The 27,372-nt window shown below is 45.8% G+C and overlaps 1 protein-coding gene across 8 annotated transcripts in view; it reads left to right on the top strand.

The window, feature by feature from the left end:
- The window catches only part of CBLB (Cbl proto-oncogene B), a 394,231-nt gene that overhangs the window by 309,032 nt on the left and 57,827 nt on the right, over window positions 1-27,372 (top strand). For all 8 annotated transcript variants that reach the window (XM_063953613.1, XM_063953612.1, XM_063953611.1 and 5 more), the window contains exon 13: window positions 6,297-6,440. In XM_063953613.1, coding sequence (XP_063809683.1) covers window positions 6,297-6,440 — 144 coding nt within the window. The remainder of the gene's footprint in view (window positions 1-6,296; window positions 6,441-27,372) is intronic.

Below are 27,372 nucleotides of genomic sequence, written 5' to 3'. Positions count from 1 at the left end.
CATCCAGTAATAACAGTTTGCTCTTTTTCAGCTGTTACATTTAAACTCCATTATTTTTGCTATACAGTATTGTGCATTTTTGCAGGTCATAAAAAAAATAATATATCTTCACATTTTAAAATTGATAAATGTTGGGAGTCATACAGTCATCATGTCCATTGTAGCACAATTCTCAAAGCATAATGTATGTGTACTAGATATTATTTTTACTCCTGTGTGTTCTACCCAATGGAATTGGCTATTAAGCTGCAATTGAAATGTCAAGACCAATTGTGGTCTAATTTTATCCTTTACATCAGATCTATTGTGATGATCCGAAATGGCAAACCTCTAATAGAAACAGGTGAAAAATAGCCTTCTCTTACCGCAGTTGTTGCTGCTGAAGAATATATGTTATTTTCCACTTTCTGTGCAAGAGGTTTTCCGTAATCACTAGATGTTATGTGATAAAGACAGGGTGAGCGACCACTCCTGACCTTCGTGGATGTGTTATGTACAGTATGTCTGACATGCTGTAACAATAAATTGAGTCATTGTGAAGGCAAATAATACTTTTGTCCTTTTTAGGGCAAAATTGTCTTCCTATGTACAGTAACTAGGAAAGAATAGCAGTATTTGTGGATTTGTTTGGTGTCTTGTGTGTCAGACTATTCTGTATTTAGAACTTCATCCTCCTAGAATATATCTCTAAAATAACCTCTTTGTATCTATGGAGAACAGACCTGAAACGGGCTCCAAATTGTTCTGCCAATTAAATCATTTCTTCTGTAGCCAGCTTTCTGTTACCGGTAATATTTTATGAGTCCGATGGGAGCTTCTGTCTTTACTGAATGGTTTGGAAAAAGTTCAATCTCTCTGTCTGCCGCATTGCTTGTCTGACGCAGGACGGCCTGCCTGTTCTTCTTTTTCTTTCATTTATTGGGTACTGTCTTTGTGTTATCTGTAAATTAAATTACTATGTGAACTTTTTCTTAAAATTATTAGCTGAACATTGTTGCTCCTACACTTGTATCTATGGGCCTAATTCAGAACTTAACGCAGCAGCAATATTTTTCTCTAATGGGCAAAACCATGTGCAGTGCAGGGGGTGCAGACAGGGCTGCCATCAGAAATTCTGGGGCCCGGAACTCACAAAATAGGCTGGGTTTGTCTCCTCTCCCCCCCCCCCCCAAAAAAAAATAAATAAATAAATACACACACATACATACTTCCTCTCTCCCACTCACTCTCCCTCAACTTGCCTATCACAGGCTGACCGCAGATGTGGTAGTAGCCTAGTCCCATATAGCTCCACCCCCTTGATTTTGTGCATCTCCGCCCCCTTTTAATGATCGAGATCTGGCACTGTCACAGGAGGGGGAGAATACGCTGTCTCCTCTGAGGCAGCGGCCATTTTTGGAGGGATGTTTTACAATAGAAGCTTGCAGCGTCCTCTCCTGTGACAGTGCCAGGACTCTCACACGAAAAGTGGGTGGAGCATCGCGGCGGGTGGACAGCGGCATGAGCGGCCTGGGCTCTCTCCTCTGTTAGGAGGCAAGGCCCGCGGGGCACCTGTACCCACGGCACCCCCCTGATGGCGGGCCTTGGTGCAGATATAACATGTGCAGATAGAGATAGATTTGGGTGGGATGTGTTCAAACTGAAATCTAAATTGCAGCGTAAAAATAAAGCAGCCAGTATTTACCCTGCACAGAAACAAAATAACCCACCCAAATCTAAAGGGGGTACTCACAGAGCGATCGCTGCTTAAAATCTAAGCAATCTGACTAGATTGTTTAGATTTTAAGCAATGATCTCTCCGTGTGTACCCCTCGCCGCACATCGCTATCGCTGGTGCTAGATTGGCCTGCATGCAGGCCAATCTAGCGGGTCGCTGACTTCACCCGCTTGGTGAAATGAGCAGCTCCCCCCGCACGCTCAGCACACATCGCGCTGTGCTGAGCAGGGGGGAGATGTGTGCTGAGCGTTTCGCTCAGCACACATCTCTCCCCACATCTGCCAGTGAGTACTGGCCTTAACACTCTCTACATGTTATCTGTCTCACCTGCAGTGCACATGGTTTTGCTCATTAGAGAAAGATTTTGCTGCTGTGATCAGGTCTGAATTAGGCCCTATATTGTGTATATAGCATTGGGTTTGTGAGAACCTTACAACTATTGCACAGTCAGTACTGTAGATGGAGCAAAGGTAGCTGATCACATGCATCTACTGGTGATTGGGTCGTATAAAACTCGGTCACAGGAAAGAAGAGGTTTGCAGTTTATGTGCCCATTATTAGACAGATCTATTGCACCATGGATTGGGTCAGTGTAAGTGCGTACTGATAATTTTTAGTGATGAGCGGATTCGGTTTTACTCGGTTCTCAAAACCGAATCTTATTGGCTATCCAAAACACGTGACATCAGTGAGCAAATAAGATTCGGTTTTGAGAACCGAGTAAAACCGAGTAAAACCGAATCCGCTCATCACTAATAATTTTGCCCACTATGAAACTAAGCATATCGGGGCAGTGTTGTGGTTTTGTCAAGGTGTACCACTTTGCTATAGGGGAATGTCTGCATTTTTATCTATGCATGCAAAGCCGCAGTAATCATTGCCAACGTGCGCTCAACTCTGCATCAGATCTTGTATTCCAATATTTCACATGTCAGCTGTGGCTTTGTCAGTGCTGGTAGAAATAATAAATGTCTGCAATATAAACGGAGGGTTAGGTTAAATACCTGCTCCAGAAATAAACAATTAGAAATGAATAAATAACAGAGCGCGCAAATAAAATTATGTGTACACAATACCTGCAAAAAAAAATAATTAAATGGTTAATTTTTTCTTTGTTTACAGCTCTTTTTTGAGTGTGTAAAATTGAGAGTCCACTGTTGAAATAAATTGGGGTTCCAATATATTAACGTTGATGTATGAGTGTGAGCATAATAGGTACTTTGTAACTAACTATCCCTCAACTTGTACCTGTAGTTTGTGTGGTTCTCCCGCTGCCTTCAGTATACTGCTCCCGGCTTTCACAGGCTAATGCTGGATGTGGTGAGCGTCTCCTGGCTGACTGCAGTGAACAATTGGCTCCCAGCCGGCCGTAACAAGACGGCTCCCGCTGGGTGCCGCGAGCGGCCTCCAGCCGGCTATTGCAGGACGGCTCCCGGCTGGCAGCAGTGAGCGGCTCTCAGACGGCTGTAACTAGGCGGCTCGTGGTAGCATACAACTTCCAGTCTCAACAATAGTTCAGCTTAATGTGTACCCATGACTTTGCCAGCGATGCATACTCCCGTGAGTCTCTAGCGTCATCCCTATTCGTCTTTACATGTATCTCCATCGGGGGATGTTGCTAGCAATGCCATGCTATTATTTGTTAATGTGTACCCAGCTTAAGGATGCATAAAGCAGTATTACAGTGTCTGAAGATGCTGAAATGCATGACGGGGAGGAAGGGATCCTTGCACATGCAGACACACTGATGTATTTGCACACCTTTGCAGAAGCAATACCGCAATATGTTGCTCATAACAGCAGTCTGCTAGCTCTGGAACTGAGCGCCTCTAGCAGAGTCTGACAGTGCTAGTATCAGAAGTAGGCAGGCGAGTGTCCGCCTACTCGTGTGATGGATAACTAGGTTTTGAGAAAGTGCCAAACTGTCTCCCTACATCGGTGTTTCCCAAACACAGTCCTATAGGCACACTAACAGTCCAGGTATTAGTGATATCCATGCTTGAGCACAGATGGTTAAATCAAAATAACTGAGGTACTAATTAAATCAGCTGTGCTCAGGTATGGTTATCTTTAAAATCAGGACTGTTAATCTGCCTTGAGGACCGTGATTAGGAAACATCGCCCAACACTGAAAAGATAGTCAGCGACTGGGTGGCAGATATCAAATCTAGTTGAACCGTTATTGTCCATTTCTGAATGTGTGGGAACAATTGGATGGCTGTCATAAGCTTCCGCATACTGGTGGCTGGTTTGAACACTAGTTGTTGTGAGTATGGCCACCAGTGGTGGATTTTACCAGTAAAATACACCACCTCAGCGAGCCAGTTGTAGTCCATGACTGCACTGACTACACTGTGACTGGCAGCGACTTCCCATTGGAAGTGCTACATGCTGGTCACCAGCAGGGCAGGCAGTCCTATTTGGAGGTATTTTCTTCCCCTGGGACTGCCAGTACAGGCTGCAATTAGCAGAGAGCGTGCTTCCTGTGGGAAGCCACTCCCTGCCTTTCGGTCAGCCCTACCGGGCTTCTATGGGCTACAGCCGATGCAGTCCATATAAGCTGGTCTTTTGCACAAAGTCTCCCATCGCCTGTTATGCACATGCCCCAGTTCCCACCGCCTGTCGGATCCATTGCGCAGGTGCCGGGACCAGTCTGGTAATCTCCAGTACATGAGAAATTGATCAGGTTTCACTCATTAAATGAAGATTTGCAGTAGAGTGAAGCCTGTAGCAAACCAGTGTATAAAGTGGATTCATTCTGACTGCCTGACATCACTGTTACAGTCCCCACAGCTGACATAAAAGCAAAGACAGGACAAAAACAAGAGTGCTCTGACAGGACCATTATTACTGTAGCATTTCTGTCCCAGGTCCCCTTGTTTCTTCTTTCCTACATTCTGCAAAAAAATAAGCTTGCGTGTTTCTGGTTGTACATTTAAATTGTATATATTAGTAATAAATACTATAGAAGATATAAAACCTAGCATAATAATTTAAGATGGCTGTATATTATTACAGTGTAAGTGCTATTACAGCAATTCCCATTTTGAAAGCACAAATTCAGTTTACTTCATCATGACATAAATGTATTAAGTGAAATACACTGCTATCTACAGCTAATACATTTTTCTAAGAGCATTTTTTTGGTCTGCTCTGGAGTATGCAGATTGCAGTTTGTATTTGTCATTTTAGGTATTTATGCTCAGGAATAACAGAAGTTTTAGGATAAGGCCCTTTATTTTATGCTTTATATGTAACGGAGTGCAGCATTTCTTGGTAATAGCTGTGTAAATTCTGTATTTCAGTCGCATAGTAACGTCATAAATTATTTTAATATTTTATTTATGTGCAAGGACCGAATACAATTTATAGCTAAAATTTAAATTGCACATGATGACTGTTCCATTTCTCTCTCCTCTCATGACTCCACTCTCCCCTCCTCTTCCACTAACAGTAGGTGTCCCCCAAGGTTCCGTTCTATAACCCCTTTTATTCTCCCTCTATATGTACTCTTTAGATGAGTTCATCAGCTCCTTTTGACCTCCAATATGATCTGTATGATGATGATACCCAGATCTACCTCTCCTTCCTGCTGTCTCCCCTTATCTCCTCACTAGTACTGTATCTCCAATGGTCTCTCTGCTATATCTTCCTTGATGTCCCAGTGCTTTCTTAAACCTGCATGTCCTAACACTGAGCTGATCATTCTCCCACCCTCTTGTATAACCTCACTTTGCACAATTTTATTATGACTCTCCTCCCTCTCCTTTAAACCGCACATTCGGTACTGTATCTTTCACAGTCCTGACACTTCCATCTCAAAATATATTCCTTGATCAGACACTTTCTTACACTGGAAGCTACTAAGGCCCTCATGCACTCACTAGTCATCTCCAGATTGGACTACTGTAACCTCCTCCTATCTGGCCTCCCTGTCTCCACATCTCTCCACTGCTGCCCAGCTCATCTTCTGCTCTAAACGTACTATGTCTGCCTATCCTCTCCATCAAGCCCTACACTGGCTTCCATTCCCCTTCAAAACATAGTTCAAGCTTTTCACACTCACTTACAAAGCCCTCACCCATTCTCTCCCATTTACATCTGACTTTCTCTCCCTTCACACTCCTGCCCACCCTCTGCGCTGCACAAGTTATTGCTGCCTCTGATTGCTACTTCCCACTCCCACCACTAAGATTTTGCCCTTGCTGTTCCCTATCTCTGGAATTCTCCACCTCACTACAAAACTTCAAATGGGCTTTCTAGACCCACTTCTTAATCAAAACCACCCTCTCTCTTCCTAAGCCTTGGAGAGAGATAAAGTGGATGGAGATACAGTACCAATCAACCAGCTCCAAACTATAATTTTTCAAACCCAGCCTGTGACATGGCATTTAGGAGCTGATTGGCTGGTACTTTATCTCCGTCCACTTTCTCTCTCCAAGGCTTAGTACATAGATTCCTCTATGACACACCTTCATTTTAGCTACAAGATGTTTACAGTCATGGTATTGCTATAGTAGACCTAGGAAGAGTAGTACATTTAAATCTATAAACAATATATTTTTTTTTCTTTCCCTAGGTGTCCTTTACTGTTACATTCAATGTCTGAGAAAGTAAGAAATTCTATAGAAGATGATGATTGTGATTACAATATACCCTCCTCTCACCCTGTATCTATACGACCATTGCTGCTTCACTGTCATAATGTAAAACCTTTTACAAGGTAAGTCATAGAAATGTATTTTGTATTGGTTTTTCCATTTGAACCTGTATTCACATTATAGTGCCTTACACAAGTGGCTTGTTTAACCACAGCAAATACCTGTGTAATGCTTACTCCATTATTCAAATATTACCAGCCTACATTTTGTTCTTTGAAAAGGTTCTGAGGTTTTAGTCTTAAAACTAGGAGTGTTCAACATGTGCCCCTCCAGCTGTTGTGAAACAAATCCCAGCATGCCCTGCCACAGTTTTTGCATTCACTAATAGTAAAACTGTTGCAGGGCATGCTGGAATGTGTAGGTCCCAAACAGCTGAAGGACCACATGTTGCGCACCCCTGTAGTTGAATGAATGAACTAATGGTCTTCAGAGTTTTGAGTTATTAGACACATGGCTAGCACGTAAATAGAGGCATAAACCTCTATTTATGTGAAGAAATTACGTATCTTTGCATACAGTGTATGCACAGATGAGAATTTATGCAATTTGTTTTATATCAATTTTATTTGGATACAACTTGGCCAGAACTGTCTTTCTGTGAAATGGAACATTTAGGGTAGGAACTGGGCAGTGGCAATGCAGTGTTACACATAACCTACAAATGTGGAAGTTTAGTGGGCATTCATCAGAAGCTGCATACGTACGAGGAAGGTTAGCCTGTTTCAGTCTTATCTGTTGCACCTAGCATGTGGCTGGTGCAGTTGCAGATACTAATGATGACTGGTCCAGCAGCCAGTATGAAATCAAAGGAAGACATTGGTTTCTGCATGAGCATACACAAACCCCCATGTTAGTTGAATGGATTTGCAAATTAGCATAAATGAATAAATCCGCTCTAGAGATTGGGTGTCCTATTGAAGGCCTGACCAACCTGTGACTCTCCAGCTGTCGTGAAACTACCAAGTCCCAGCATACCCTGCCACAGTTTTAGCATTCACTAAAAGCAAAACGGTGACAGGTTATGCTGGGACTTGTAGTTTCACAGCAGCTGGAGAGCTACAGGTTGGCCAGGCAAGTCCAATTGTGTCATAAAGGAGCCTATGTTAATAGCAGGAAATACCAATTAGCTCATTAATATAGGTTACTGTATTTAAGACATTATATCAGTTTAGTAAGATCCAGATCATATATAACTCAGAGACCTTAGTGTTTGGGCTATTAAAGCTAAGGTTCCAGGAATTGTTAAGCCATAAAAAGAAAATGACATGCATTTATCCTTTACAAATCTAAATTCATATTACTGCTTTAAAAACTACAGTATATATATTTGGACACTGACACAGTTTTCATAATTTTGGCTCTAACCCACCACAATCTATTTCAAAGGAAACAATGGAGATGCAATTGAAGTGCAGACTTTCTGTCTTAATTGAAGGGGTTGAACAAAAATATCATATGAAACGTTTAGGAATTGCAACCTATTTCTCTGACGTCCTAGTGGATGCTGGGGACTCCGTAAGGACCATGGGGATTAGCGGCTCCGCAGGAGACTGGGCACAAAAGTAAAGCTTTAGAACTACCTGGTGTGCACTGGCTCCTCCCCCCATGACCCTCCTCCAAGCCTCAGTTAGATTTTTGTGCCCGAACGAGAAGGGTGCAGACTAGGTGGCTCTCCTGAGCTGCTTAGTGAAAAGTTTAGTTTTAGGTTTTTTATGTTCAGTGAGACCTGCTGGCAACAGGCTCACTGCATCGAGGGACTAAGGGGAGAAGAAGCGAACTCACCTGCGTGCAGAGTGGATTGGGATTCTTAGGCTACTGGACATTAGCTCCAGAGGGACCGATCACAGGCCCAGCCATGGATAGGTCCCAGAGCCGCGCCGCCGGCCCCCTTACAGAGCCAGAAGACAGAGGAGGTCCGGAAAATCGGCGGCAGAAGACGTCCTGTCTTCAACAAGGTAGCGCACAGCACTGCAGCTGTGCGCCATTGCTCTCAGCACACTTCACACTCCGGTCACTGAGGGTGCAGGGCGCTGGGGGGGGGTGCCCTGAGACGCAATAAAAACACCTTGGATGGCATAAAATGCATCACATATAGCTCCTGGGCTATATGGATGAATTTAACCCCTGCCAGAATTCACAGAAAAACGGGAGATAGGCTCCGCCCCCTTCTCGGCGGCCTTATCTCCTCAGCACACTGGCGCCATTTTCCCTCACAGCTCCGTTGGAGGGAAGCTCCCTGGCTCTCCCCTGCAGTCACTACACTACAGAAAGGGTTAAAAAAGAGAGGGGGGCACTAATTAGGCGCAGTATTAAAGATACAGCAGCTATAAGGGGAAAAACACTTATATAAGGTTATCCCTGTATATATATAGCGCTCTGGTGTGTGCTGGCAAACTCTCCCTCTGTCTCCCCAAAGGGCTAGTGGGGTCCTGTCCTCTATCAGAGCATTCCCTGTGTGTGTGCTGTGTGTCGGTACGTTTGTGTCGACATGTATGAGGAGAAAAATGATGTGGAGACGGAGCAGATTGCCTGTAATAGTGATGTCACCCCCTAGGGGGTCGACACCTGAGTGGATGAACTGTTGGAAGGAATTACGTGACAGTGTCAGCTCTGTATAAAAGACAGTGGTTGACATGAGACAGCCGGCTACTCAGCTTGTGCCTGTCCAGACGTCTCATAGGCCGTCAGGGGCTCTAAAGCGCCCATTACCTCAGATGGCAGATATAGACGCCGACACGGATACTGACTCCAGTGTCGACGGTGAAGAGACGAATGTGACTTCCAGTAGGGCCACACGTTACATGATTGAGGCAATGAAAAATGTTTTACACATTTCTGATAATACGAGTACCACCAAAAAGCGGTATTATGTTCGGTGAGGAAAAACTACCTGTAGTTTTCCTGAATCTGAGAAATTAAATGAGGTGTGTGATGATGCGTGGGTTTCCCCCGATAACAACTGATAATTTCTAAAATGTTATTGGCATTATATCCTTTCCCGCCAGAGGTTAGGGTGCGTTGGGAAACATTCCCTAGGGTGGATAAAGCGCTCACACGCTTGTAAGAACAAGGGCTCTACCCTCTCCTGAGATGGCCGCCCTTAAGGATCCTGCTGATAGAAAGCAGGAGGGTATCCTAAAATGTATTTACACACATACTGGTGTTATACTGCGACCAGCAATCGCCTCAGCCTGGATGTGCAGTGCTGGGTTGGTGTGGTCGGATTCCCTGACTGAAAATATTGATACCCTAGATTGGGACAGTATATTATTGCCTATAGAACATTTAAAAGATGCATTTCTATATATGCGTGATGCACAGCGGAATATTTGCCGACTGGCATCAAGTCTAAGTGCGTTGTTCATTTCTGCCAGTAGAGGGTTATGGACACGACAGTGGTCAGGTGATGCGGATTCCAAACGGCATTTGGAAGTATTGCCTTATTAAAGGGAGGAGTTATTTGGGGTCGGTCTTTCAGACCTGGTGGCCACGGCAACAGCTGGGAAATCCACGTTTGTACCCCAGGTCGCCTCTCAACATAAGAAGACGCCGTATTATCAGGCGCAGTCTTTTCGTGGGCAAGCGGGCAAAAGGTTCCTCATTTCTGCCCCGTGACAGACGGAGAGGAAAAAGGCTGCAGAAATCAGCCAGTTCCCAGGAACAGAAACCCTCTCCCGCCTCTGCCAAGCCCTCAGTATGACGCTGGGGCTTTACAAGCAGAATCAGGCACGGTGGGGGCCCGTCTCAATGAATTTCAGCGCGCAGTGGGCTCACTCGCAAGTAGACCCCTGGATCCTTCAAGGGATATCTCAGGGGTACAAATTGGAATTCGAGACGTCTCCCCCTCGCCGTTTCCTAAAGTCGGCTTTACCGATGTCTCCCTCTGACAGGGAGGCAGTTTTGGAAGCCATTCACAAGCTGTATTCCCAGCAGGTGATAATCAAGGTACCCCTCCTGCAACAGGGAACGGGGTATTATTCCACACTGTTGTGGTACCGAAGCCGGACGGCTCGGTGAGACCGATTCTAAATCTAAAATCTTGAACACTTACATACGGAGGTTCAAATTCAAGATTGAGTCACTCAGAGCAGTGATTGCGAACCTGGAAGAAGGGGACTACATGATGTCTCGGGACATCAAGGATGCTTACCTTCATGTCCCAATTTACCTTTCTCACCAAGGGTACCTCAGGTTTGTGGTACAGAACTGTCACTATCAGTTCAGACGCTGCCGTATGGATGGTCCACGGCACCCCGGGTCTTTACCAAGGTAATGGCCGAAATGATGATACTCCTTCGAAGGAAGGGAATTTTAGTTATCCCTTACTTGGACGATTCCCTGATAAGGGTAAGATCCAGGGAACAGTTGGAGGTCGGTGTAGCACTATCTCGGGTAGTGTTGCGGCAGCACGATTGGATTCTCAATATTCCAAAATCGTAGCTGATTCCGACGACTCGTCTTCTGTTCCTAGGGGATGATCCTGGACACAGTCCAGAAAAAGGTGTTTCTCCCGGAGGAGAAAGTCAGGGAGTTATCCGAGCTAGTCGGGAACCTCCTATAACCGAGCCAAGTCTCAGTACATCAATGAAAGGGTTCTGGGAAAAATGGTGGCTTCCTACGAAGCAATCCCATTCGGCAGATTCCACGCAAGAACTTTCCAGTGGGACCTGCTGGACAAATGGTCCGGGTCGCATCTTCAGATGCATCAGCGGATAACCCTGTCACCAAGGACAAGGGTGTCTCTCCTGTGGTGGTTGCAGAGTGCTCATCTTCTAGAGGGCCGCAGATTCGGCATTCAGGACTGGGTCCTGGTGACCACGGATGCCAGCCTGCGAGGCTGGGGGGCAGTCACACAGGGAAGGAATTTCCAGGGCTTATGGTCAAGCCTGGAGACATCACTTCACATAAATATCCTGAAGCTAAGGGCCATTTACAATGCTCTAAGCTTAGCAAGACCTCTGCTTCAAGGTCAGCCGGGGTTGATCCAGTCGGACAACATCACGGCAGTCACCCACGTAAACAGACAGGGTGGCACAAGAAGCAGGAGGGCAATGGCAGAAGCTGCAAGGATTCTTCGCTGGGCGGAAAATCATGTGATAGCACTGTCAGCAGTATTCATTCCGGGAGTGGACAACTGGGAAGCAGACTTCCTCAGCAGATACGACCTCCACCCGGGAGAGTGGGGACTTCACCCAGAAGTCTTCCACATTATTATAAACCGTTGGGAAAAACTCGACAGGTATTGCGCCAGGTCAAGGGACCCTCAGGCAATAGCTGTAGACGCTCTGGTAACACCATGGGTGTACCAGTCAGTGTATGTGTTCCCTCCTCTGCCTCTCATACCCAAGGTACTGAGAATTATAAGATGGAGAGGAGTAAGCACTATATTAGTGGCTCCGGATTGGCCAAGAAGGACTTGGTAACCGGAACTTCAAGAGATGCTCACGGAGGATCCGTGGCCTCTACCTCTAAGAAGGGACCTGCTCCAGCAAGGACCCTGTCTGTTCCAAGACTTACCGCGGCTGCGTTTGACGGCATGGCGGTTGAACGCCGGATCCTGAAGGAAAAAGGCATTCCGGATGAAGTCATCCCTATCCTGATCAAAGCCAGGAAGGATGTAACCGCAAAACATTATCACCGCATTTGGCGAAAATATGTTGCGTGGTGCGAGGCCAGTAAGGCCCGACGGAGGAAATTCAACTGGGTCGATTACTACATTTCCTGCAAACAGGAGTGTCTATGGGCCTGAAATTGGGGTCCATTAAGGTTCAAATTTCGGCCCTGTCAATTTTCTTCCAAAAAGAACTAGCTTCAGTCCCTGAAGTTCAGACGTTTGTAAAAGGGGTACTGCATATACAGCCTCCTTTTGTGCCTCCAGTGGCACCTTGGGATCTCAATGTAGTTTTTTGGGTTCCAAAAGTCACATTGGTTTGAACCACTTAAATCTGTGGAGTTAAAATATCTCACATGGAAAGTGGTCATGCTGTTGGCCCTGGCCTCGGCCAGGCGCGTGTCAGAATTGGCGGCTTTATCCTGTAAAAGGCCTTATCTGATTTTCCATTCAGTCAGGGCGGAATTGAGGACTCGTCCTCAGTTTCTCCCTAAGGTGGTTTCAGCGTTTCACCTGAACCAACCTATGGTGGTGCCTGCGGCTACTAGGGACTTGGAGGACTCCAAGTTGCTAGACGTTGTCAGGGCCCTGAAAATATATGTTTCCAGGACGGCTGGAGTCAGAAAATCTGACTCGCTGTTTATCCTGTATGCACCCAACAAGCTGGGTGCTCCTGCTTCTAAGCAGACTATTGCTCGTTGGATTTGTAGTACAATTCAGCTTGCACATTCTGTGGCAGGCCTGCCACAGCCAAAAATCTGTAAATGCCCACTCCACAAGGAAGGTGGGCTCATCTTGGGCGGCTGCCCGAGGGGTCTCGGCTTTACAACTTTGCCGAGCAGCTACTTGGTCAGGAGCAAATACGTTTGTAAAAATTCTACAAATTTGATACCCTGGCTGAGGAGGACCTGGAGTTCTCTCATTTGGTGCTGCAGAGTCATCCGCACTCTCCCGCCCGTTTGGGAGCTTTGGTATAATCCCCATGGTCCTTACGGAGTCCCCAGCATCCACTAGGACGTCAGAGAAAATAAGAATTTACTTACCGATAATTCTATTTCTCGTAGTCCGTAGTGGATGCTGGGCGCCCATCCCAAGTGCGGATTGTCTGCAATACTGGTACATAGTTATTGTTACCAAAAATCGGGTTATTGCTGTAGTGAGCCATCTTTTCTAGAGGCTCCTCTGTTATCATGCTGTTAACTGGGTTTAGATCACAAGTTATACGGTGTGATTGGTGTGGCTGGTATGAGTCTTACCCGGGATTCAAAATCCTTCCTTATTGTGTACGCTCGTCCGGGCACAGTATCCTAACTGAGGCTTGGAGGAGGGTCATGGGGGGAGGAGCCAGTGCACACCAGGTAGTTCTAAAGCTTTACTTTTGTGCCCAGTCTCCTGCGGAGCCGCTAATCCCCATGGTCCTTACGGAGTCCCCAGCATCCACTACGGACTACGAGAAATAGAATTATCGGTAAGTAAATTCTTATTTTTTATCCACAGTCCTGTTTTCAGGGGCTCAAATGTAATTGGACAAATTAACATAATCATGGAAAAAAAATTCATTTTTAGTACTTTGAAGGCAATAACTGCCTGATGTCTGGAACTCCTGGACATCACCAGATTCTGTGTTTCCTCCTTGGATTACTTTGGCATTCCTTTACTGCAGATGTCTTCAGTAGTTTGTTTGTTTGTGGGTCTATCTGCCTTTAGTATTATCTTCAGCAAGTGAAATGCATGCTTGATTGGGTTGAGATCAGGTGACTGACTCACCCATGGCAGAGTACTTAATTTATTTGCCTTAAAAACTCCTGGGTTGCTTTTGCAGTATGCTTTGAGTCATGTCCATCGGTACTGCAAAGCACCGTCCAATAAACTTTGCGGAATCTGAGCAGACTATTGCTATACACTTCAGAAATCATCTGGCTGCTTCTGTCTCATCATCAGTAAACATATTGGAATACATGCATGCTCATGCCATCACACTGCCTCTACCAGGTTTTACAGATGATGTGGTATGCTTCGGATCATGAGCCATTCTAAGTCTTCTCCATACTTTTTTCTCCCTGCATTCTGGTACAGGTTGATTTCCTCTATTGCCTCTAAAGGCCTGTACACACTGTCCGATATATCGGCCGTTCTATATTGCGGGTCCGTCGGCCAGTGTGTACGGCCGATACGTCTGTGAACTCCGTCGTTCACAGACGTATCGCGTCGAGCCCGCAACACAGCCGACGCCCAATATATCTATCGATATATTGGTGCGTCGCTGTGTGTGTACGGCGGTACACATGCTGCAGCGGCCGGCGGTGATTGATAGCTGAACTGGGCAGGCGTGTTTACACGCCCACCCAGTTCATGACGTCAGTCCCCAACGGATCGGGCAGTGTGTATGCACAGCACACTGCCCGATCCGTCCAAAGATATATCTGCAGATCAATTGATCTGCAGATTTATCTACTAGTGTGTACCCACCTTAAGATAGCAGATATTGTGTCACTGATACATTGTGCACCATGCCTACTCTCTTCTTTCGACACTTCTGTTAAAAAAATAAAATTCATTTAAGTGCTATTGCAATTCGTTAACTTCTACCTGCACTTTTGTACATCCATCTGTAAGTCCTACAAGACACAATTCTTTGTTGAGTAATGATACTCGAAGAAAATTGGTGATTTTTTTTCCTGCTGTTTTATCTTGACAAGATATGGATATCTGTAATAATTTGCCACACAGCCGACTGGACCCACATGTACCAGCACCAGACCCCAGCTGGCATCCTTGGACCCTGGAATATGTGCTGTGTCCAAGTCTAACTAGTCACATTTCTGAGAAAATGCCTTTACTGTACATTGCCTGCTGTAGACTGTCCATTCCCTCCTTGAGCCTACATTTTTAAGCTGAAGACATTCCAAGTATAAAATGTGTAGTATGTTTACAATATGTAGCAAATTGGTGGAGAGGTACCAGGCGATTGACCAGAATGCTGCATTTTCTTCACCCATTGACCAATACAACTGTTTTTGTAGAGAGAGACCCCTCTGCCCGTTTTTCTGTTTTGTGTTTTTTTTTTGGTTGTGTTTTTTTTTTTTTTTTTGGGGGGGGGGGGGTTCAGCCTGTCTCTCTCTCTCTCTCTCCTACGCTGGGTTGCTTCAGATGGAAAGTCTCTGAGCCTACACCGCTGCCTGGGATTGGTGTTTTCTTTAACAGAGCTGTGGACCTCCCTCAGTCCTCGCTTGCAGGGAACCATGCAATGAATTGCAGCAACCCTGATTGTTGTGGGGTTTTTTTTCATTTTATTTGGGGGAGAGGAAATATTTATAGCAGCTTGGTAGAGTAATTTGCTAACATGGTCCGATTTATGTTAAATAGGGTTAACTTTAGTACGTACTTAGGGCCTAATTCAGAGTTGATCGCAGCAGCAAATTTGTTAGCAGTTGGGCAAAACCATGTGCACTGCAAGGGGGGCAGATATAACAAGTGCAGAGAGTTAGATTTGGGTGGGGTGTGTTCAAACTGAAATCTAAATTGCAGTGTAAAAATAAAGCAGCCAGTATTTACCCTGCACAAAAACACAATACACCCGAATCTAACTCTCTCTGCACATGTTATATCTGCCCCCCCCCCCCCCCCCCCGCAGTGCACATGGTTTTGCCCAACTGCTAACAAATTTGCTGCTGCGATCAACTCTGAATTACTTAGTACATACAATGTTATTTTGGTACCTTTATTGAGTCCATGCCCTGAGGAGGTTAAGCTGATTAATAAATTGGGCACTTTGTGCTCTACCCAACTGCATCACATTATTAACTTTATCTGACTTAGGGGCAGAGAGGTTCTCATGATGGACTATTTCATGTTGACAAAAAAATGTCTCTGCTAGGCATTTACTTTAACCATCAGCTACAGCGGCACTGATAACCACTATCCCTGCGAATTACTGTACATCCGCGGTCTCGGAGGAGTTTTTCACATTTGTGGAAGATTCCTTCTGAGAATCTTGCCCTGCTCATGCAGAGATTCTGAAGGCTGAGGGATAGGAAGCGTATGCCTCCATAGACATAACACTATTTACACCATCTAAGGATGCCGTAGACCTATGGCGCGTAGCTTTTCAGAGATTTTTACATAGGGCAACACCGTAGTCCCTATTGATAATAATGGGGACTGCGGTCTACAGCACTAATTATCGTTCTGCAGGAGATTTCTGTAAAATCTATTGCATTATGATGTTAGGAATGATGTTATGTTATGACATGTATGGATGTTATGTAGTGGGAATACATAAAATGATGCAGAAACTTTTTGTTTCTGATAATTTGGGGAAAATGGGCTTGATTAATACTGTAGGCCCCTTAAGGTGCGGTACACACTTGCCGATACATTTTTTTATTTTTTATTTATTAAGTTTCTTATACAATGCAGCATATTTTGTTGTGCTTTACAATTAGAAACAACAGTGATAGAACAAAACTGTGTAATAATAGACAGACATAGAGGTAGGAAGGTTCTTTTTGCAAGCTTACAATCTATAGGGAAATGGGCATTGATACACAAGGAATAGGTGCTAGCTATTGGGTGATGGTCCTGCCAGATTGCAAAGTTCTTAGTGGGCTGTATGATATAGTCACAAAGCGATGCTGGCCAGGAGTCAGGTGCATATGAAGTTAATAAAGACAAAATGTGAGGTTATGTGTAGAGGGGATGTAATTGAGTAGGATAGCTATTGAAGGTTATGCGGGCATACAGCCAATGAACAATATTTCGACTGGACCATTGACTCGTTTGTACAGCCGATATGTCTGAACCTAACACAGACATATCCGGTTGGCTCCGCAGCTCGGCTAATGCTGATATATCGATACATCTACCTGTGTGTAAGGCTGACTGTACACGCCATGCGATAGGTAGACTGCAGAATACATTGAGTGTGATGTCACAAGTGGGTATGGGATGTAGTTATGTGACCGGCGGTCAGGAGACTGCCGGTCACATCACCTCCCCCTGAATCCCACCCCTTGAGAATCCTGCAGTCGACATGCCAACTATCAGGGACTATTCCCAGTTGTGGGTGTCCACGACACTCATAGTCGCCAACTAGCCTGCAGCGTGGCGAGCGCAGCAAGCAAGGGGCTTCTTGCGCTCGCAACCCCCGCTGTCATTTTGCTGTCGAGATCCCAGCGGAGGTATGCTGGACCGCTGGTCATGCATACCCAACCCATGCGTACGCATATTCAAATGCATCTGATTGCTAGTCATCGGGCGTACAATTGTTAAGTGTATATTCACAAGATAGTTTGTGCATAACCCTTACCAATTGTTAGATCAGTAGGCGGATTGCGGGTAAGTCGACCCGTCAGCCAAGGGTGTAGCCAGTCTTAGTAACTGGTTTCTCACCAATCACGTTCTTGACTTTTATATTTATACAGTGTTTCCCAGTGAGCCATGCAAACACATAAAACATATATTTGTTACTCTTTAACTGCATTACTAATAATTATTTTCTCTAACGTCCTAAGTGGATGCTGGGGACTCCGTAAGGACCATGGGGAATAGCGGCTCCGCAGGAGACTGGGCACATCTAAAGAAAGCTTTAGGACTATCTGGTGTGCACTGGCTCCTCCCCCTATGACCCTCCTCCAAGCCTCAATTAGATCTCTGTGCCCGAACGAGAAGGGTGCACACTAGGGGCTCTCCTGAGCTTCTTAGTGAAAGTTTTAGATTAGGTTTTTTATTTTCAGTGAGACCTGCTGGAAACAGGCTCACTGCATCGAGGGACTAAGGGGAGAAGAAGCGAACTCACCTGCGTGCAGAGTGGATTGGGCTTCTTAGGCTACTGGACATTAGCTCCAGAGGGACGATCACAGGCCCAGCTTGGATGGGTCCCAGAGCCGCGCCGCCGGCCCCCTTACAGAGCCAGAAGGCAGAAGAGGTCCGGAAAATCGGCGGCAGAAGACGTCCTGTCTTCAACAAGGTAGCGCACAGCACTGCAGCTGTGCGCCATTGCTCTCAGCACACTTCACACTTCGGTCACTGAGGGTGCAGGGCGCTGGGGGGGGCGCCCTGAGACGCAATAAAAACACCTTGGATGGCAAAAAAATGCATCACATATAGCTCCTGGGCTATATGGATGCATTTAACCCCTGCCAGAATCCATAAAAAAAGCAGGAGAAAAGTCCGCGAAAAAGGGGCGGAGCCTATCTCCTCAGCACACTGGCGCCATTTTCCCTCACAGCTCCGTTGGAGGGAAGCTCCCTGTCTCTCCCCTGCAGTCACTACACTACAGAAAGGGTTAAAAAAAGAGAGGGGGCACTAATTAGGCGCAGTATTAACTATACAGCAGCTATAAGGGGAAAAACACTTATATAAGGTTATCCCTGTATATATATATAGCGCTCTGGTGTGTGCTGGCAAACTCTCCCTCTGTCTCCCCAAAGGGCTAGTGGGGTCCTGTCCTCTATCAGAGCATTCCCTGTGTGTGTGCTGTATGTCGGTACTTTTGTGTCGACATGTATGAGGAGAAAAATGATGTGGAGACGGAGCAGATTGCCTGTAATAGTGATGTCACCCCCTAGGGGGTCGACACCTGAGTGGATGAACTGTTGGAAGGAATTACGTGACAGTGTCAGCTCTGTATAAAAGACAGTGGTTGACATGAGACAGCCGGCTACTCAGCTTGTGCCTGTCCAGACGTCTCATAGGCCGTCAGGGGCTCTAAAGCGCCCATTACCTCAGATGGCAGATATAGACGCCGACACGGATACTGACTCCAGTGTCGACGGTGAAGAGACGAATGTGACTTCCAGTAGGGCCACACGTTACATGATTGAGGCAATGAAAAATGTTTTACACATTTCTGATAATACGAGTACCACCAAAAAAGGGGTATTATGTTCGGTGAGGAAAAACTACCTGTAGTTTTCCTGAATCTGAGAAATTAAATGAGGTGTGTGATGATGCGTGGGTTTCCCCCGATAACAACGGATAATTTCTAAAATGTTATTGGCATTATATCCTTTCCCGCCAGAGGTTAGGGTGCGTTGGGAAACACCCCCTAGGGGGGATAAAGCGCTCACACGCTTGTAAGGGCTCTACCTTCGCCTGAGATGGCCGCCCTTAAGGATCCTGCTGATAGAAAGCAGGAGGGTATCCTAAAAGGTATTTACACACATACTGGTGTTATACTGCGACCAGCAATCGCCTCAGCCTGGATGTGCAGTGCTGGGTTGGCGTGGTCGGATTCCCTGACTGAAAATATTGATACCCTAGATAGGGACAGTATATTTTTGCCTATAGAGCATTTAAAAGATGCATTTTTATATATGCGTGATGCACAGCGGAATATTTGCCGACTGGCATCAAGTCTAAGCGCGTTGTCCATTTCTACCAGTAGAGGGTTATGGACACGTCAGTGGTCAGGTGATGCGTATTCCAAACGGCATTTGGAAGTATTGCTTTATTAAGGGAGGAGTTATTTGGGGTCGGTCTTTCAGACCTGGTGGCCACGGCAACAGCTGGGAATTCCACGTTTGTACCCCAGGTCGCCTCTCAACATGAGAAGACGCCGTATTATCAGGCGCAGTCTTTTCGTGGACAAGCGGGCAAAAGGTTCCTCATTTCTGCCCCGTGACAGAGGGAGAGGAAAAAGGCTGCAGAAATCAGCCAGTTCCCAGGAACAGAAACCCTCTCCCGCCTCTGCCAAGCCCTCAGTATACGCTGGGGCTTTACAAGCAGAATCAGGCACGGTGGGGGGCCCGTCTCAATGAATTTCAGCGCGCAGTGGGCTCACTCGCAAGTAGACCCCTGGATCCTTCAGGTGATATCTCAGGGGTACAAATTAGAATTCGAGACGTCTCTCCCTCGCCGTTTCCTAAAGTCGGCTTTACCGATGTCTCCTTCTGACAAGGAGACAGTTTTGGAAGCCATTCACAAGCTGTATTCCCAGCAGGTGATAATCAAGATACCCCTCCTGCAACAGGGAACGGGGTATTATTCCACACTGTGGTGGTACCGAAGCCGGACGGCTCGGTGAGACCGATTCTAAATCTAAAATCTTTGAACACTTACGTACAGAGGTTCAAATTCAAGATTGAGTCACTCAGAGCAGTGATTGCGAACCTGGAAGAAGGGGACTACATGATGTCTCGGGACATCAAGGATGCTTACCTTCATGTCAAAATTTACCCTTCTCACCAAGGGTACCTCAGGTTTATGGTACAGAACTGTCACTATCAGTTCAGACGCTGCCGTATGGATGGTACACGGCACCCCGGGTCTTTACCAAGGTAATGGCCGAAATGATGATATTCCTTCGAAGGAAGTGAATTTTAGTTATCCCTTCCTTGGACAATTCCCTGATAAGGGTAAGATCCAGGGAACAGTTGGAGGTCGGTGTAGCACTATCTCAGATAGTGTTGCGGCAGCACGATTGGATTCTCAATATTCCAAAATCGCACCTGGTTCCGACGACGTGTCTTCTGTTCCTAGGGATGATCCTGGACACAGTCCAGAAAAAGGTGTTTCTCCCGGAGGAGAAAGCCAGGGAGTTATCCGAGCTAGTCAGGAACCTCCTAAAACCGAGCCAAGTCTCAGTGCATCAATGCACAAGGGTTCTGGGTAAAATGGTGGCTTCCTACGAAGCAATCCCATTCGGCAGATTCCACGCAAGAACTTTCCAGTGGGACCTGCTGGACAAATGGTCCGGATCGCATCTTCAGATGCATCAGCGGATAACCTTGTCTCCAAGGACAAGGGTGTCCCTCCTGTGGTGGTTGCAGAGTGCTCATCTTCTAGAGGGCCGCAGATTAGGCATTCAGGACTGGGTCCTGGTGACCACGGATGCCAGCCTGCGAGGCTGGGGAGCAGTCACACAGGGAAGGAATATCCAGGGCTTATGGTCAAGCCTGGAGACATCACTTCACATAAATATCCTGAAGCTAAGGGACATTTACAATGCTCTAAGCTTAGCAAGACCTCTGCTTCAAGGTCAGCCGGTGTTGATCCAGTCGGACAACATTACGGCAGTCACCCACGTAAACAGACAGGGTGGCACAAGAAGCAGGAGGGCAATGGCAGAAGCTGCAAGGATTCTTCGCTGGGCGGAAAATCATGTGATAGCACTGTCAGCAGTATTCATTCCGGGAGTGGACAACTGGGAAGCAGACTTCCTCAGCACGACCTCCACCCGGGAGAGTGGGGACTTCACCCAGAAGTCTTCCACATGATTAAAAACTCGATAGGTATTGCGCCAGGTCCAGGGACCCTCAGGCAATAAGCTGTAGACGCTCTGGTAACACCGTGGGTGTACCAGTCAGGGTATGTGTTCCCTCCTCTGCCTCTCATACCCAAGGTACTGAGATTGATAAGATGGAGAGGAGTAAGCACTATATTCGTGGTTCCGGATTGGCCAAGAAGGACTTGGTAACCGGAACTTCAAGAGATGCTCACGGAGGATCCGTGGCCTCTACCTCTAAGAAGGGACCTGCTCCAGCAAGGACCCTGTCTGTTCCAAGACTTACCGCGGCTGTGTTTGACGGCATGGCGGTTGAACGCCGGATCCTGAAGGAAAAAAGGCATTCCGGATGAAGTCATCCCTATCCTGATCAAAGCCAGGAAGGATGTAACCGCAAAAACATTATCACCGCAATTGGCGAAAATATGTTGCGTGGTGCGAGGCCAGTAAGGCCCGACGGAGGAAATTCAACTGGGTCGATTCCTACATTTCCTGCAAACAGGAGTGTCTATGGGCCTGAAATTGGGGTCCATTAAGGTTCAAATTTCGGCCCTGTCAATTTTCTTCCAAAAAGAACTAGCTTCAGTCCCTGAAGTTCAGACGTTTGTAAAAGGGGTACTGCATATACAGCCTCCTTTTGTGCCTCCAGTGGCACTTTGGGATCTCAATGTAGTTTTGGGTTCCAAAAGTCACATTGGTTTGAACCACTTAAATCTGTGGAGTTAAAATATCTCACATGGAAAGTGGTCATGCTGTTGGCCCTGGCCTCGGCCAGGCGCGTGTCAGAATTGGCGGCTTTATCCTGAAAAAGCCCTTATCTGATTTTCCTTTCGGACAGGGCGGAATTGAGGACTCGTCCTCAGTTTCTCCCCAAGGTGGTTTCAGCGTCTCACCTGAACCAACCTATTGGTGGTGCCTGCGGCTACTAGGGACTTGGAGGCCTCCAAGTTGCTAGACGTTGTCAGTGCCCTGAAAATATATGTTTCCAGGACGGCTGGAGTCAGGAAATCTGACTCGCTGTTTATCCTGTGTGCACCCAACAAGCTGGGTGCTCCTGCTTCTAAGCAGACTATTGCTCGTTGGATTTGTAGTACAATTCAGCTTGCACATTCTGTGGCAGGCCTGCCACAGCCAAAAATCTGTAAATGCCCACTCCACAAGGAAGGTGGGCTCATCTTGGGCGGCTGCCCGAGGGGTCTCGGCTTTACAACTTTGCCGAGCAGCTACTTGGTCAGGAGCAAATACGTTTGTAAAAATTCTACAAATTTGATATCCTGGCTGAGGAGGACCTGGAGTTCTCTCATTTGGTGCTGCAGAGTCATCCGCACTCTCCCGCCCGTTTGGGAGCTTTGGTATAATCCCCATGGTCCTTACGGAGTCCCCAGCATCCACTTAGGACGTTAGAGAAAATAAGAATTTACTTACCGATAATTCTATTTCTCATAGTCCGTAGTGGATGCTGGGCGCCCATCCCAAGTGCGGATTGTCTGCAATACTTGTACATGGTTATTGTTACAAAAATCGGGTTATTATTGTTGTGAGCCATCTTTCAGAGGCTCCTCTGTTATCATGCTGTTAACTGGGTTCAGATCACAGGTTATACGGTGTGATTGGTGTGGCTGGTATGAGTCTTACCCGGGATTCAAAATCCTTCCTTATTGTGTACGCTCGTCCGGGCACAGTATCCTAACTGAGGCTTGGAGGAGGGTCATAGGGGGAGGAGCCAGTGCACACCAGATAGTCCTAAAGCATGGGTCTTCAACCTGTGGCCCTCCAGCTGCTGCGGAACTACACATCCCACCATGCCCTGCCACAGTTTTGCTATTAAGGCATGGTAAAACTGAGGCATGGCATGCTGGGATGTGTAGTTCCGCAGCAGCTGGAGGGCCACAGGTTGAAGACCTATGTCCTAAAGCTTTCTTTAGATGTGCCCAGTCTCCTGCGGAGCCGCTATTCCCCATGGTCCTTACGGAGTCCCCAGCATCCACTACGGACTATGAGAAATAGAATTATCGGTAAGTAAATTCTTATTTTTTTGTGGTTCTGCCATCCACTGGACTTTATTTACTGTGAAAAATTTGTAATAAAAAAAAATGGGTAGGGGCATCAGGTTAACATTTTCTCTATTGCTTAGAGTTCGTTATTTGTGACTCGTGTAGTACTTATGTTAAAAAAATAAACTCCATTGATATTCAATTTAAGAAAGATTCCTAAAGTTCAACCACAGCCTGTAATTATCTGTTTCTCCTGCAGGGTCCACAGGTTATCCACAGGATACATTGGGATATAGTGGAGTGACAGCGGATTTCCACCACACGGTCAAAGCTTTTCGGTCTCCCAGAATGCAACGGGCCCGTCCATATATCCCGCCTCCTGGCTCAAGCAAATCAGTTTTTTGTTTGGTGCGGCAGTAGCCGGACCATGGTCAGAGAGCTGCTGTTTTTTAGCAGTTATAAGCTTTCTTATTTTATTTTTATAGTCTTACTATTTTTTCCCAAGTGATCTTTCTAAAAAGCGTCTTATACGTACCTTAGAAAGATTCACTCCAACAACTCCCTGCCAGGTCGCGACAACGCTTACCCACGAGTTCAGTGCTGTTTCGGCGGGCGTCTGTGTCGGATACACTAGCAGGTCCAGCAGACGTTACCAGGCTGTGTCCGGCGCACAGGGAGAAGGTAAGGCATCTGTACCGCTTAGAGGGGGAACGCAGACACAGCCGCACAGTTTTGGGAGGAGACTACCAGAAAGTCGCTGACGCGGCTGCCACCTAGAGTGCACCAGCGCTAGGCCTTAGGGAGCATAGGCTCCAGGGGTAGTATGAAGCCGAGATCCCTAGGGTTGATGTCAGCAGTGGGGAGTCGGATGCTCCCCTGGTCGCCCCTCCCCCCTGTTCATGACCAGTTTCCTCCGAGTTTCCCGCTTCAGTCTGAGGCGCCGTGTACTAAGAAGATCCAGTCGCAGCATAGACGGCTGTGTGACTGGTGCATCAGTGTTCACTTGGGCGTCTCTGTTCACTATAGGTTCACAAAGTGATTGTGTACACTAGTAGCATCTGGATCCACTCAACATTTGCAAACGTACTGATCGGTCCTCGAAGCGGGGTGAGTCTCCCTGTGTCCCACTCTACTGAGCCAGGTAATACAGCACTAAGGGCCTAATTCAGCTCTGTTCACTCGCTAGCGTTTTTTGCTGCGCAGCGATCAGGTAACTACTGCGCATGCGCATGCACCACAATGCGCAGGCGCATCGTACTTGTACAAAGCGGATCGTTGCTGTGCACTGGTTCTAGTGAAGAATCCATTCGCACAGCCGAACGCAAGGTGATTTACAGAATAAGGGTATTTGTGGGTGGCAACTGATTGTTTTCTGAGAGTGCTTGGAAAAACGCAGGCGTGTCGAGGCATTTGCAGGACGGGTGTCTGACGTCAATTCCGGGCTCGAATAGGCTGAAGTGATTGCAGCGGCTGAGTAAGGTCAGAGCTACTCAGAAACTGCACAAACTGTTTTTGTACTGTTCGTCTGACCATGTGTTCGCACACTTGCAAAGCTAAAATACACTCCCCTATAGGCGGCGTCTATCTGTTCGCAGCGCTGCAAAAAATAGCTAGCGATCGAACAGATCTGAATTAGGCCCTAAATCTATCTTTGAGTACGAATAGTTAGATAAAGTGCCTGATGCATAGAGTCTGATATTTATTGCTGTGGTTTTCTTTTGCTGTGCAACTGAATACGCTTAAAACTCCTATATAAGGTAATGCAGTAATATGTTTCTCCTATGTACTTGAAATTTATTTGTTGTTGATTGCTCATATTGCTTATTATGCTAATGTATAACCTGTGATTGACTGTTAGTGTGATTGCTGACTTTTCTATAAAATTCCATCAGTTTTTCTGTGTATTCCGATCCTCATTGCTGGTGCAAAGCAGGGTAGGGTCGGATTGTATGTCACTTTAACAAATTTCAAAGTGATTACAGTCACAAATTGTGTAATAACACTGTAAAGGTGTGTGATTTATTTATCATGTCTAAGAGAGGCAAGGGTGAGGAAAATACACTTTCCACAGCAGCACCAGCACTCATTTCATGTTGTCATGCAGAGCTAGGTTAACCTATCAGGACTGGTGCAAAATGGTTTAGTTGTCTAAAGCCTCTTAAGTAACCGAGGCAGGCACAGGTTCTAGTTGAACCTTCATGGCCTACTTTGCACAGACATTATCCAATGTAGCTGAGCAGATAATGCCAGCCCCTATACCAACGATAGGTTATCCTATTAACCCTTGCATGCAATCTTCATTCTGAGGTTATCCATCTAGGGAATGGCAGCCTCTTAATAAAGGCAGGCTGAAAGGCAGGTGGTAAGTAAATCGCATAGATATGATACAACATCTTCACAGTCTACATATGTTTAGCTGAGAACTCATTGCACTTCGGAAGGTCAGCTCAGTGGATATACCTGAGCTAATTAGTGCTATGTAAGGCAATCTATCCTCAGAAGCAGCAGAGCCTATGTTAGAAACTAAGGTGGCTGTGTTTAAACATCAAACAACTACCAATCTTACATAAGAGCACCCATAAAGTGAAAAGGAATAATAACAGTACCGTAACAATGCTAGTCAATTAACCTGATATTCACAATTCAGTCACAAATGTTCCAGGTTCTGTAACAGATTGTACTCCTTCATACAAAAGGGCATTAAATGCCCATAAAGGAGTGCAAGAACAAAAAGAAAAGTGCAATAGTGCAAATTATCCTTTACTATCAAATTAAGTTAAAAAACACTTACGTTCGAAATCACCATTTAATCCCTTGGGTACAAGGGTTTCTAGATGATGTATCCATCTCATCTCTGATTGTGAAAATCTCTTTTCAATATTTCTCATTCGCCAATTAGGTTGGATTTGTTGTATACCATAAAAACTTTTTATATCACATTCATTGGGATTAAATGGTGATTTCGAACTTAAGTGTTTTTTAACTTAATTTGATAGTCCTTAACATCGATTTGCTGATTTGGCTCCTGATTCTTTTTGGATATGCTTTCCTTATTTTATCCTCTGTTTGGTTCATCATGATTTATATGCTTTTTAATTTATCTGTTTTATGATCTGTCATTTACCTGATCTAATATTGTTTTTAAATGGTTTTATTCTTGTTCTAATATATTATTCATTTTTTGAGGAATCGTTATACTATAATTATGGATATAAATAGCCACATATTTGGAGAAGCGCTGAATGTGCTCAAATATACAAAGACTCTGTTGCCGTGGTTTGGAACACAAAGACTCTGTTGCCGTGGTTTGGAACGCAAGCTTTCCACTTAGAAGAAGATTTCCGACAACTTGGAACATAGGAGATCAGTGCTCTCCGGTTATGTGGTTATAATCGAGGTACTTCCGGTGTTGTGGAACGCACGGCCATACTGGATCCGGCCGGGGGACGTGATTACGCGTGCGCACTAACCATATTTGTGGACTTCTGGTTATATGGAACGCACGGCCATACTGGATCCGGCCGTGTGTGTGTTGCGCGCAGGCGCCTTGGGACTGTAACGCCGATTAGCGGCGATAGAATCAGCTGTGTAATGTATTAGTTTAGGTATAAATAGGAGGACTTGGGAGATGTCTTTCACGCTTCTGAGGAAGGACATTAAGTGTCTGAAACGCGTTAAGCGTAGAATCTCCCTGTGGTATTATCCCATTGTGGCTGACATCTCGAGCTGGTACCAGGTTGCTGAGCTGGATCGCGGTTACCGGAGCCGGGACCCAGGTTACCCCTACTTGTTTGGAGTTTCCAGGATTCTGCTACTAGCTGCTGCTAATGCCTTGGGGAATACTTTTATGTGCTGTTATTCGTCTTTTTTGGTGTAAGTGCAATGTCAAATAAATTGATTTGAATTTTAAAGGATAATCTGCACTATTGCACTTTTTCTACTCTCTGAACCCCTCCACGAGCTTTACTGCTTACCCAGATGTGAAGGGGGAACAATCTGTTGCAGGATTACCCAGTGGTCGCACTTCTATTTGATCATCAGAGCATTGAGACCAGTTGCTGTGAATGCCTATGAGGAAAATCTTGTGCCGCCTTTAAACTCGTCTATTAGGAGTAAGTGTGATGGATTAATGAAAAAACATGTTTTAAAATAAAGGATAATTT

The sequence above is a fragment of the Pseudophryne corroboree genome, chromosome 2, assembly GCF_028390025.1.
Source record: "Pseudophryne corroboree isolate aPseCor3 chromosome 2, aPseCor3.hap2, whole genome shotgun sequence".
In the NCBI taxonomy this organism is placed as follows: Eukaryota; Metazoa; Chordata; class Amphibia; order Anura; family Myobatrachidae; genus Pseudophryne; species Pseudophryne corroboree.
The sequence above is the reverse complement of the archived record's forward strand: the minus strand, read 5'-3'. Positions and strand labels throughout refer to the sequence as shown.